This window comes from Pagrus major, chromosome 16 (assembly GCF_040436345.1).
Source record: "Pagrus major chromosome 16, Pma_NU_1.0".
Classification (NCBI taxonomy): domain Eukaryota; kingdom Metazoa; phylum Chordata; class Actinopteri; order Spariformes; family Sparidae; genus Pagrus; species Pagrus major.
Genome location: NC_133230.1, coordinates 10019538 through 10033274, shown reverse-complemented (window position 1 = coordinate 10033274; position 13737 = coordinate 10019538). Strand labels below are relative to the sequence as shown.

General features: G+C 42.7%; 1 protein-coding gene across 2 annotated transcripts; it reads right to left on the bottom strand.

Moving 5' to 3' along the window:
* Positions 1 to 7625: 7625 nt before the first annotated feature.
* slc39a7 (solute carrier family 39 member 7) lies at positions 7626 to 13301 on the bottom strand. Of its 2 annotated transcripts, none has more exons than XM_073484238.1 (8): positions 13166 to 13301; positions 11421 to 11937; positions 10777 to 10945; positions 10537 to 10614; positions 10272 to 10406; positions 9986 to 10096; positions 9321 to 9517; positions 7626 to 8635 (listed from the first exon to the last, which is right to left on the bottom strand). In XM_073484238.1, exons 2-8 carry the CDS (start codon positions 11925 to 11927, stop codon positions 8381 to 8383), a joined length of 1452 nt encoding a protein of 483 aa, XP_073340339.1. In that variant the 5' UTR covers positions 11928 to 11937; positions 13166 to 13301; the 3' UTR covers positions 7626 to 8380. The 2 variants fall into 2 exon arrangements, with proteins under 2 accessions (XP_073340339.1, XP_073340341.1); XM_073484240.1 differs by having other exon boundaries at positions 8286 to 8635; positions 9986 to 10097; positions 10285 to 10406; positions 13166 to 13253.
* Between the last annotated feature and the right edge of the window lie 436 nt (positions 13302 to 13737).

Below are 13737 nucleotides of genomic sequence, written 5' to 3'. Positions count from 1 at the left end.
TACGAGCAAATGATAAAACCCAAAAAGTTTTGAGGAGTCGTAAATGCCTTACGAGAAGGTTTGAAGAGGAGATTTAAAAGTTGCTGATGATGTCACCTGCCAGGTTTCAATAGGTAGAGTCTGTGGGGGGTCTCACTGCACAGGGGGTCAGTAAATCTTTAATATACGTTGGGGCGAGACCAGCTAAAGGTGCTATTTGTAAGAAAAGTTGATTTTTGAGTCTCATTCCCAACCAGTCAAAAACTCAAAAAAATCAACATATTCTTGCAAATAGCACCTTTAAAGCTTTAAAAGTGTTAAGTTACATTTTAAAATCAGTCCGAAATAAAACAGGCAGCCAGTGTAAGTTGAGAAAATAAAAGCATGGATAACTTTTTGCAGGACAAGAATGATCAGATTGTAGAAATGCTTGTTCTTCTAGATTGTACGTGTAACGCGTAAAGCTAAAGTGAGCTAAGTTTACTGTGCAGCTGGCTGGTGGGACGTAAACGGCCGGAGACTCATGACCTCTGATTTGTCAAGTAGGGCAGGTAGAGCGTCGTAGTTTAAAGCTTAAGGCTGCGATAAACAGGCTTCACTCTCCAGGTTTCAGGCTCTCCAGCAGGATTTGGAAACATTTCTAGGATAAAAAAGTGAACATTTCTTTACGGAGCTGGATTTGCTTTGGGCACACTGTGGTATAAAATGTCATCATATGTTGTTGAAGCACTGAGATGTCTCTAAAATCTTCAACAGAAAAGCTGCGTGACAAACTGTCGGTGTTTGTGGAGATTAAACCGTCCTCGTAGGGACTGAAATCTAAATTTTGGCCTCTGCTGCTTCGACTTTGACCATTTTCTTTATGATTTGCCTCTTGTGTGAGCTTATTTTTAGCATTCGTCAGAGGCCACATGCATGACTTCTGGCTACCGTAACGCCTTGATCGAAGGTATTTCAGCAGATTAGAAAAAATGTAATACAACCTGCACAAGGAAGTTGAGGGGGAATTAGCAGGAAGGGAAAATCTGATCAGGCCACCTCCTCATACTTCAGATCTAGCATCATATAGGAATTAATTTCCTTCATTGTCTGGTTTTCTTTGTCGATGTCGTTCCCCGCCCTGATGCTGAAGACAAAATCTCCACCGTTTGTACATATGTACATATATATACAGTATACTGTTTATCATAATCCAATGAAGATTTTTGTTGTTCGCATCTTCTGTTTCTGACGTCATCCGGCCGCCTTTTCAATAGAAATTGAGTCGAACTGTTTTTTCTGTACACTTTTTTCAAAGATATGGTGACAGACTCTCTTCACCTCCGACGCTCGTATTTTGAAATTTATTCGCCAAAAAAGAGACAAAAAATAAAAATAAACAAAGATTTTCTATAGAATAATATCATTACCGTGAATTGATTTGGCCACAATAATCGTGTAATGAAAATCTTATATATATTATATAATACATCATATATGAATGTAACGTCTCATTACTGCAGGCAGAATAAACCAAAACACTGCAGACGTCCTGTGACAAAACATGAGTTAGTAAGCGAGCGACTCGACTTAGTGACGGAAATACAATAAAAAATGTGTTCGGTTTACGACCGACCTGGCACGGCCCAATCCGTGGATCACAACTGTCCATAAATGCTTCCATGAATTACGGACGACGGGTTTGATGCACAGACGTACGTACACACACGGTTATTATGTGCTTTCTTTTTTATTAGCAATTTGGTTTTGGGACAGAGAGAGCAGAGGACACACCTGTGAGCCTGCCTATCTGCTGAATGATCACTGCGATAGCATCGACTTGGAAGGAAGTTGTTCAGTGTAAAAACAGAAATAGCATTGATGTAACTACTGCTGCCATGTTGCTGTAAGTTAACCCGCTACGTTTAGCATCAGCAGTGAAGCTGCATTCAGCACAGTGCACTTTCCAAGTAGCATACATAACCCTCGTTCCACACCCAAAAATTTTCTAAGACTGAAGTTTTATAGCATCTGACAGACTGACAGGTGCTTCCTGACGTGATTGACTGCCAGGAACTAACTTTATCTCTGAGTGTGTGTGTGTCTGAACATGTGTGTAGCATACAAAGATACAGAGGCAAAGAAACTGGGAAAAAACCCAGTAATGTGTAAACACGATGTACCCTCCTGAACACGCTGTGGTTCACCGGGCGTCTCTATATCCCTACACATGTAGCCATATTCTGGTTCGAATATCGTTTTAAATGTGTCTGTTTTTGGCCAAAATGAAAAGTTAGATTACAAAAAGTGAATTGATTTGTAGTGTTCACCATTAGAAGTATACTCCTGGTTATTAGAAACAGCACTTAGACAATCATATAGGTAGAATATGAACGATGACAGGGTCTCGTGCGGTGGCGTATCAATAGCACAGCACTTTTAAGAACATTTCAAATGTCAGGTTACACATTCTTTAAGTTTTGCACCTCATTTAATGTTTGTTTAATGTCCAGGTGACCTTCACTGTCATGGTAACAATAAATGCTCTGTGTCTGGTTAGATTTTGGCACCACAACAAGTTAACTTACCGACATGACGTCAGTGAAAACAAGCCAGTGTTGCCTCTGCTGCTAGCAGCTACTTTAGCAACAAGTAAAGCCATCTGTTTACCCCCAAGGGTTCAGGCAGAGCAGCCAGAGGACATTAGAGGGAAAACCAGAAAAAACTGTCTCCATAAGCAGGTCACTTTTACAGGAATGTGACCGTGGTAAAAATGTTTAACGTTAAACATCTTTAGGTCACATCCACGGTCACATTGTGCACCTGTTTAACAATATATACCCAAAAATGTCTTTAAAAAATCGATTTCTTTGTGTTTTTATAACAAAATCAGTAATGATTTCTTCCTGTAAAACTCAAAGTCATGTGCGTTGCCACTGGAGCGCAGTAAAAAGAGAAACTTATCATTTTATTCAGTGATTTGTGTGAAACTGGATCACATCTTATGGAGACAGTGTTTTCTGGTTTTCCCTCTAATGTCCTCTGGCTGCTCTGTCTGGACCCTCCAAGACAAACAGATGATTTTACTTGTTGCTAAAGTATCAGGTGACAGTTCATGGACAAACGAGGCTGTAAAAAAAATTTAAAGAATTTTCGCGTTGTGTCTCCTGAAATATTTATGAGCGGGCGGTGGCGTTGTGCTCGGGGACTTTGTACTCATCTGTATTTGTAATATTCTGCTTTCTACCCTCCGTATCCACCGCAGTTTGAACCCTGCTGCTGCTGCACACCTCCACATTCAGAAACACATACACTGAGTTATCAGTTTTGTATATCCTGGATCCGTCCCTTTATCTGGATCCACACCTAAAGTTAACTGGGTCTATTCTGGGCTGAGACACGTCCTCCCTCCAAGTTTCGTGGAAATCCGTTCAGTACTTTTTGTGAAATCCTGCTGACAAACCAACAAACGAACACGATGTGAACACAAAACCTCCTCGGCGGAGGTGATTATCACATTAAAGTATTATTGTATCAGACTGGAAAGTTTCAGCAATCGTCCCTGTGACATTTAATTATTGCTCTGTCTTTATTGTTCATTTAATTACTCGGTGGTTGATCGTGAAAGTGTCATACAGGGAAGTGTTAAAGCTTTCTTTTTTCCCAAGTCACACCTCACTACTTCTCACTAAATAACCACAACAGAGTCACAAGGAAGGGAAACAGTTTGTGTCACTGTTGCTTGAGTCCTGATTATTCATGTCCATGCAAAGCTTCTGTTAAACACGTTACATTTCCTCAACTTTAAACCTTTCATGCATACTCGGCAGCCATTTTTAACCAATTGAGTTGGAGAACCATGTGCCAGTCACCGGGGGGCAGAACCATAAAGCCTGCTCCACAGTTCCATCTGACACCAGGACCTTTTGTCGGGATTCTGATTTATTTTTGTGCAACATCAAGTGAAACGCTGAGCACATAACTAGCTATGTTTGATCATAGTTTGACACAAACCAAAGTATGGGTGTGAATCTTCAGCAATGGCACAATTTCATTCTGATTCTTGGGTGTCTGATTCGACCCAGAATCGGTTCCCTCCCCAAATCTATTGTCGATTGGATGAATAGAAAAGAGGGCACTATTTTCTGTCCTTTGCTCCAGTTTATTGTGTCCTTGATCTGCTGAATTACAGCATGAAACAACACTTGGAAATTAAGATAAACGATCTGCAGCCTTTTTTATTTTAAACAGTTAACAGCATCAATGAGTTCTAGGTGCTGTATCGTAGGCAACTGGACCTGTTTCAGTTTCACCTCTAATCCAAAAGCCTGCAAACTCCAACTGGAGGGGAGTGTTTGCAGTCCTTTGCTTGTCTTTATTTATTTGCACTACTTGTGATCTTGTCATATCTTGAAGATGTTTTTTTTTCATTTGCTTGTGTGCTCTTTAGCTGCAGTCCTTATTGTGTTGTTTAGTTATTAGAGGTCTTTCCTGTTGCGGTTGTGGCTCCATCTGCACATTCCTGCGTGCCACATGAAGCTGCCACTCTAATTACACAGCACATCATCATTTAAATTGTTGTCAACACCAACAGTTGTCACAGCTCGTTGACTGTAACAACAGCATGTCCTGCTGAAGGTATGTGCGTCAGCGTGCAAAGGGCGCCCTAACAACTATCAGACACTTTTACTTGAGTCATTTCCTTTCATGTCACTTTTTACATGTTTCACTACATTTCAGATGGATTGCCAGCGTCTTGGCGTCTTTTGTTCAGAGTTCTGTTTTCCCTTCTGTTTTCTTCACCGGCCTGATTTTCCCTCCACCTCCACCTGCACTTCACCTCCTTCATTAGCTGCTCCCTCTCCTCTCTTCCCAGTCTTTTTCCAGCCTGTCAGCTCCTTCCCTGTTTGTGGTGTTTTCCCACTCATTAAACTCACATCATGTGTTTCTCCGCTTCACTCCACGTGTACTTAATCCCCTCATTAGTTAAGTTTGTATTTAAGTCCAGTCTTTTGATCAGTCATTCTTGAGTCATCTGCACAGTTTCCTTGTTCCTGCGTTTGTGTTTCCCTGATCATGCTGTGTTCGTCTGTTGGTCCAAAATAAACTTCATCTGTTTCAATCACTTTTTCAATTGTGGAGCATTTAATTTCATATTAACAGTAAATATAGATGTTATGAGGCATTAAATTATCTGGTTGCTGAATTTTATCCTTACGTTTATTAAACACAATCAAGTATCATGCACATCATCCTGCACGTCATCCCCCATCTCCCATCAACCCCTCAGCTGTCCCATCAAATAAAGCCCCCAAAAATATCTCTTAACAAAAAAAGATAAATAGGAAACTGTTTGCACTTAACTAACTGAATTTGAATTCAGTACACAGTAACATGAAAGTTACACCACACACATAATAAACGTGACACATTACTGCAACTGTGTCTGATGGGAACATTTCTGTCAGATTAACACAAAATTTCCACCTAACTGATGAAATCATTTGTGGAATATGATGCATATTCACGTGGATTTCCCATCTTTGTATTTATTCATTTTAACCACAATAACGACATTAATTACCATAATACCAAATATTAACAGAATAAACATGAAGCATGAAGTAAAAACACGACATGTTGCAGCTCAAGAAAGTAAAAGTGCAGATGGTTTTTTTAGAAAAAGGAACTTAAAGGAAGTGAAATGGCTTTACTTAGGTTAAGATGTGCAGTATGCTTAGCTGCTGGACTGCTTTCAAGAGAAACACGTCATGGGTGTTGCTTATATCACGCACACATCATTTTATAGTAGGAGTGACCAGAGGAGTGTCGCATTGCATGAATGTTTATGTATTAATCATCACAGAACGAATACACCTACACACATATACACCCTGTCACTTTTAATTATTGTTTTGGATTTTTGGGGCATCTATCAAAAAGTCAGAGGGAGCAGGGATCTCCACAGAGAAGCTTCACCTTTTATCTGTTACACATCAAATACCATCAACACCACACACTGTTTCACGCTCTGGTGTCTGATCGTATCTTAATGCGTTGAAGGCACGCAGGTGGTGGAGTGACTAACCACAGTGCGTCTTCTCTGCACATGCAAAGAAATAAATCACATCAAAGGCAGGCAGAGTAACACCCGTGATGTGCCGGGGGCCCAAAAAGACTTTTCCCCCATAAGATTACATCCTGAAAGAAGCATCTGTAAAGAGGTGGATACATTTTTTGATAACTTTGCATAATGTTGCAGGGATATCTACTGAAGTTAGCATCCTAAACCAGCTTACTTATTTAAACCTCTAAAAATCCTTAAAATGAAACCGCCTGAGAAGGTTCATGTGACAAGGGGACAAATCTAAGTGGACACTAGATAATTACGTGGGAATATATATGGAGATCTGCTGCACAAAATTTGGTCAACATTTAGCTTATTGTGTTTGTGGTACTGGACAGCTTCACATCCTCAGAGCTCTAAAATAAATTATTTCTGAGAGGGGAATTCTTTGTGATGAAGAGCTGCTTTAATTTAAAGGAAGATCACAAACAAAATTAAGTTTGCAACCGATCCTTTTATATCCGACTCTCCTGCAGTATTAAAAAAACGCCATGAAAACCTTCCTCATCCTCAGGGTCCACCTGAGTCCACAAACCTTCCTCAAAAAACACCTTTGCCTCTTTTTTCCAGTCACTTATTAGATTTCAGAGCCAGCTAATGTAAACACAACCACTTTCACATATCTGTAGCATGTCTCAACAAGACTCCACGAGTCATGTTGCTATTCCTGAGCTGTGGCGTTGAATAATGGCCTGAACGTGTTTTGCAGAACATTATATTGTCACAGTGAAGTTGACCTTTGACCTTCATTTAATCCGATTAGACATTTGTGTAAAATATTGCCATAATTATGTTATGGCCAAAAATGTGTTCCACAAGTGACCTTTGACCTGCAAAATCTAAACAGTTCATCTTCGAGCGCAAGTGGATGTTTGAGCCAAAGAGGAAGAAATTGCATCCCGGTGTCCTGAAGCACAAGAATAGGACGGAGGATGATCTGAAAACATGACGCCTCCGGCCGCCGCTGCAGAAACAGGCTCATCCTGTTCACAAGCAGGAAGGCACCGTTGCACAACGTTTAATGCATTATGTTTGATGATCTTAACCAATGCCTCACACAGCATTATTTTACATATGTATTTATTTTTGCAGTATGTAATTTATTACTGTGTCTGCAGGTGTTAATGTCTTAGGTCAACTGCAGCAGGAAACATTTCCACCTGGAGACAATAAATGACCTGATGCTAGATTCACATCTCAAGTGTGCTGCACGGTCCCCATTTCAAAGTTTACACTTTCCAACTAGAGCGTGAATCGTTTTCCTACTTCTGTGTCGGTTGTTCAATAAATCAGTCACAGGACGGGTCACAGGAAAACACCAGCTGACAGAGTAATTGCTCCCTCTTGTGGTCAAATTTGTTAATAGCATATTAAAAAAACAATCATGCAAGTTGGTTTCAACTTAAATTTCATCCATGTTTAAACAGACCATTCAGCCATTTACAGACTTATTAGTATGCGTCTTTAATTAGAGAATATTCTGAAATTCATGATTTTTCTTTTCATTTCTCAGCAGGAAAAAAAAGCAGATTGTGAAGGGTTAAACTTTTCCAGTCAGAGATTTTAATGATTCAAAAGTAAACAATTGAGCACATCTGTAGAAGCAACAACATTTTCTTTTATTTTGTGGAATGTAAAAATATTAACATTCAATATCTCCAAAGGAAACGGACATTAAAACACATACAGTCCAACCGAGCAGCTCACTGTACAGAGAAACTGAGCCAGACCATCTCGTCCTCTGCTCTTTCAATGACCCAGCTCTGAAATGTAGCTTCAAGAATCAGCCTTCAGAAAATCTGCAGTTATGGCTCGAAGATTAATCTACTTTAAGTCACTTTTGGAGGGGACCGGCCGTCAGTGTAAGCTGCAGCACAACCTGTAGCTGAATGATCCATGTAGTGAAAGTGGAGAAGAGAATTGTCGGGGCCGTGTTGTGATCGAGGCCCTCGGTGAACAACAACATTAAAAACTTTACCACCTCGCTGTTTCCTTCCAGCTCTCAGTCTCTCCGGCTGAACAGTTTTTACGAAGCCGAAAAAGGAACAGTGACACGAGTCAGGGATGTGACTATGAACCGTTTAAAAAAAAGAAACACATAACAAAAATCATCCGTTCGCCATCAGTGGGTGGTGTCTGTCCTGAAACACAATTAATAAAAAAAGAAGAAAACACACCCCTGACAGATAATAATCCACTTGAACTCTACTTAAAACCGCCATTTTTTTCAACCTTTTTCAACCTTTTCCCTCTCTGTCTAACTCTGCAAGGAGCTTCCGTCCGCTCTGCTGCGTCTCACTCGTACTCGGCGATCAGCACCATCATGCCGACTCCAAACAGCATCGCCAGAATCTCCATCAGAGACTGGCCAAAGCTGGAGCGGCCCGCCAGCAGTTCTGGGAGCACAGTCACCGTGGCGATGTAAACGAACCCGCCGGCGGTGAACGGCAGGATCCAGGCGGTCGCCGCAGCACCCACGCCCTCGGCCAATAGGGAGCAAGCGGTGCCAGCCAGAGCTCCCAGGGCTGTCAGCAGCTGTAGACACATGGCCTGATGGGAAAGAGGACGAGGATTACTACAGTCGTAACGTCAACACTTCCCCCAGACATTCATTCATTCAGAAACATTTTGTCCGTCTGTGGCTCAGGAGGTGAAGCGGGTCGATACTGAAGCCCAACATTCTTCCTCTGCCATCGCTGTATGAATGTGTGTGTGTGAGTGGGTGAACGTGGGGAGTTTTGTAAGGTGCTTTGAGTGAGCTGTATAAATGCAAGTCCATTCTCTGTGTCTTTGGTGTTAGGTCATAGCTCTTTCTTGCTGATTGCATAAGACACCAGGGGGCGTCATGCTGAAATAAAGCTGTGATGTGAATGGTGAACAGGTGACAAGACGTCCTGGATAAATGCAGTATAGTCCCAAACTACGAGCGGCTGTCCCAAATCCAGGATCCTGTCCTGTTTGTCCCAGAAATCAGTTGTAATAGACAGTAACAACAAGCAAAAACAAGAGCTGTCTGTATGCTGCAAGACTTAAATGCTGATGAGAGCTGCTTGTCTAAGTATTACTCAGAATCATTAAGAAACGCTGCTCTGAACGCCTTGTGTATTTTAGAGCACAGTGAGATGCGCATGAATGATTAATAACAAACTGCTGTCATCAGAGTAAAGACAACTTAACAAATAAAGGATGTTGTATCGATCCATGCGTCACAGCTACAGCTCGAGTAGTCAGCTACCTTTTTCTTGGTGCAGCCAGATTGGACGAGGATGGCAAAGTCTCCGATCTCGTGTGGGACCTCATGCAGCAGGATGGTGAGGGTGGTGACGGCGCCGACCGCTGGACTGACCAGGAACGACGCTCCTATCGCCAGGCCGTCAGTAAAATTATGTGTGAAGTCAGCTGCCAGGTTCAAGTAACCGGACACCTTGATGTCTGAAAATGGAGCATAACAGGCGTTAGTTAAGAGTGTATAAACACACAGGTGAGGCTGTAGCACACTGGGTCAGGTCTACAGCAGGGCAAATTTTGGACATTTATCTTTGCAGCTCTAATCAGAAAGATTTCCATGATGCCAGCAGCACATATATGTGAATTTAAAGGAACAACACATCTCACAGGAAGCAGCACAATTACAAGATTCTGCCCCGACAGGTTTATGAAGGATTGATCAACCAGATGCTTGTGTTAAATAATACTGTCCACACAGCAGGACTTTGACTGAACAGATTTCTACACAGATTTCTACAGTATTGCTACTTTCACTCAAAGGTCCAGTCTGTAGGGTTTAGTGGCATCTATTCCCCTGGTACGAGCTACAGCCAATCAAAGCAGACGAGCGGTGGAGTTGATCTATTTTGCTTCCGATCGCAGCACGTCTATAAAAATAAATGCATTGTTCACCTGCGCTCTTCTCCTCCTTCTTTGGCACCTTCTCATCTTTGCTTCCTTTCTTCTCTTTCTTCTTTTCCTTTTCTTCTTCTTCTCCATCACTGTCCTTTTCTTTGGGAGCATCTGAAAAGGTCAAATTAGCCTCAGATCAGATCAGTAACTGAGATTACAGAGGCCACTGTGGTCAACATACTGGCTAAAATTACATTTTCAGTTGTGAAGAAATATTGCTGTTGTAGATAAATATTCTTGTGGCATTTTTATAATGAAAACAGAAGATGAGTTTTCAGCAGCGTACCGTGTGAGTGTCCGTGTGAGTGTCCGTGGCCGTGCCCTCCCTTCAGCAGACGCACAAATTTTTCTACAACCAGGAAGGCGATGAGTCCACCGAGAACCCACATACCCACTGACATCATGTGACCGTGAGCGGCTCCTGTGCAGACAGAGGATACGTGAACAGAGTTTGATGGATAAAATTGCTTTTCTAGATTTGTTTGGTTGATTTTTGCACTTTTAGGATGAACCTGCTGTCAATAACAAGAGTAAAGGCAGTGACTGCGTACCGTGGGAGTGACCGTGGTCATGTGACTCTTCGCTTTCATGCGAGTGTCCGTGATCTTCTCCGTGGTGAGAGTGAGGCTCTGTGCAGGAAACATACGACACAAAAACATGAAACACACATGAAACACAAAGTTAGCCTACATTTCAGATGGAGGAGGTAACTTATGAACTTAAACAGAGAGAGAAAAAAACAACCAGATAGAGAAAGTGAAAAACCAGACTACTACGGATTGAAGACCTACCCAAAGCGTGCGGGATGAGGTGGAGGAAGGCGTCACCCAGCAGTCCGCCTGAGGCGAAGCTGAGCAGCACCTTGAGCAGGTTCTGGTGCTGGTCGCTGTTGGACTGAACCGGGATCAGAAACAGGATGAGGAAAGGAGCCGCACTGATCAGCAGCGTCGCTCCAATGGCCTGGAGAGACATGGGATGGAGGGAAGTTTATTTTTCTTTAAAGATCGTCATCAGACTGGAGACACGTCACTGTCTGTCGGTTTTACTACTGTGGAAAAAGGCTGATTTACTTCTGATGATGAGAGTTAATAAAACAATACATTTGAGCTGAATTACACTCAATTACATTGTACTGTATCAAGGCTGTGAGTGAGACGAGAAGATCAATACCACTCTTATATTCGCCTGTTAAACATGAAGCTGGAAGTAGCGAGATCCACCTACTAGCACCTTTTAAGATGACTACCTAACGGGTTATATCTCAGTTCTTTAATCCCTGAAGAAACCCAAGTGTGAAAGTCTCTTTCTTGGCTGTAACATCTTGAAGTCTCACCAGACAGACATGCCTGAGTAACACCCCAGGTAAAATACTAACACCCAATAATACCCAAAGTCTAGTTTACTTATTCATGGACACAGTTCAATCAGACCTTACCTGCATCCAGAGCTCCATCACGTCCCTCTTCTCTGCCTCCCTCTTCACCCTCTCTTCTCCATGTCCACTCTCCTCCTTGTGCACCCGAATAAAATCCTCCCCATGAGCGTGTCCGTGATCATGAGAATGTGCGTGTCCGTGATCATGAGCGTGTGCGTGGCCGTGATCATGAGAATGTGCGTGACCGTGATCATGAGCGTGTGCGTGGCCGTGATCATGAGCGTGTGCGTGGCCGTGATCATGAGCGTGTGCGTGGCCGTGATGCTCCTCCTCTTCCACAGGGAGGTTGGCCTCGGCGCTCCACTTGCTCGCTCCGTGGAACATCTTCACCTGAGAGTTATCGTCTTCTCCGTGGGAGTGGCCGTGGTGATGGTGGCCGTGGTGATGGTGGCCGTGGCCTTGTCCATGGTCGTCATGGGAATGGCTATGAGCGTCAGTTGAGTGGAAGGCTAACAGGAGTACTGCATATGTGACCGCCGTCAGTGCCAGCAGATGTACACAACCCATATTATCGCCTCTGACGAAGAGAAAAGTGAAGAAGACATAAAGTAAATGAAAACTTGCAGGCTGTCTGATGATTAAACAATACTCACCACAGCTGAGTGTGATTTCATACAGAGGGACGCTCTATAGTGAAGGAATAGTACGTAGAAATCCCTTTAAAAAGGTGCAACATGTAAGAATTGGCATGTTGTTGAACTGGTACACAAAAGAGAATAGGGGGCACCATATGACCAGAACAACGAACCCTCGAGCCACAAGTCACTGCAATGTGCACGTGACACTGTAGAAGTTATTATGAGAATGTGTAAAACATTAACTTTATTATAACGTTACTTGAATCATGCAGGCTAGAAAGAGCAACACAATACAGAGACGTCTTGATTTCAAAAAAGTTTTGTTATTTTTGAATCTTCTCAACTAAAATTCTTACATATTGCACCTTTAAGAAATGTTTCTTCCTGTTTTGTTTTTTTTTAATCCAGGATGCACAAACCATTTCTGATGTAATTGCTGGGAAACTGTGGCCACAGCTAAAGAGAAAACAAATGTCATACAGCTTAGATGGATTTTTCATTGCTTGGTGCCTCACCTTGTCTAAGCAGCTTATCAGTGAATGAATGAATGAATGAATGTTTGTTGTGCTAATCTGCAGTGAGACTCAGGTGTTTCCCCACCTGTGTGTGGAGCCAACCTGTCTCCATCAGATCAGATATTCACATTGCACTGAATTGTTTCTGATCAGAGCAGCTGCTGTGCTGCATTAGCATTATGCTATGCTAGTCGTATCCACTGGCTGCATTCCGCTGATGTGCAGCTGTTGTAACACTGCCGACATTAGCAGCAGTCAACGACCCCAGTTTGTTTGGAGACAAAGTGAAGCGACACACTCGTTGTTAGCTCAGTTGCCTTAAAACGCTCCCTGTTAGCCAACTTCAGTCATCCATATGTTTTCATTCAGCTCTGTTGTGTGATTGTGTGTTTATTTGCTGGCGGCTTCACACATGCGGACGTAAAGCGGATTACGTCGCCATCTCTGTAAAGTGTTAACTTTAATCTTACAGCAAACAGTAAAAGCAGCAGGCACCGAGCAGCGACCACTAACTGCGCCGCCGGTGAAGAGTGAAGAAAGCCCGCTAGCCGGTTAGCTAACTAGCTAGCTAACCGCTAACGTGTTGCTGCAGCAGGAGCAACAACACAACTCACAGCGATAACACACTGGAAAACAAACTACCAACTCTTACCGGGTTGTGTCAGATGTCACTGGCTGTCGGGCCGCTGGATAACTCTCAGTCCTGGCGTAATATTTTGGCTAAACTGCTGATATTTCAGTCTACGTTGATGCTGCTGGTAAGACGTGGCATTGGCTCAAGTAAACTCAACGAAATCTCGCGGGAGCGCGTCCCATCACCTCCTTCTGCGCTTCCTCGTCTCCTCTCCTCACACGTAAAGATGCGTCTGATTTTTCACGGGATGACTATAATGGTGTGCGGACGTGTTGTAGAGTATTTCCAAAAACTCTCCCGCGTATAAATGCTGGTGATTGTGTGATTTGTTGAGAGGTAAAGGAGACACGGGAGGGATGATGAGGTCTTAATAGAAAGTATCGCGAGATGACGCTGGTGCCTTGACTCATCAGCTGAGAGGCAGGAGCATCCTGGAGGAGGAGGATGTCTGACTGTCACATGGAGACTGAGGCTGCAAACAAACAGGTAACAGTCACCTGGGTACAGGTATATATGAGGACACAACTGAAGCTGCAAAGTCAATTATATTTTCTATAAATGTATTAGACAGATGGTCATCACCCGGATTG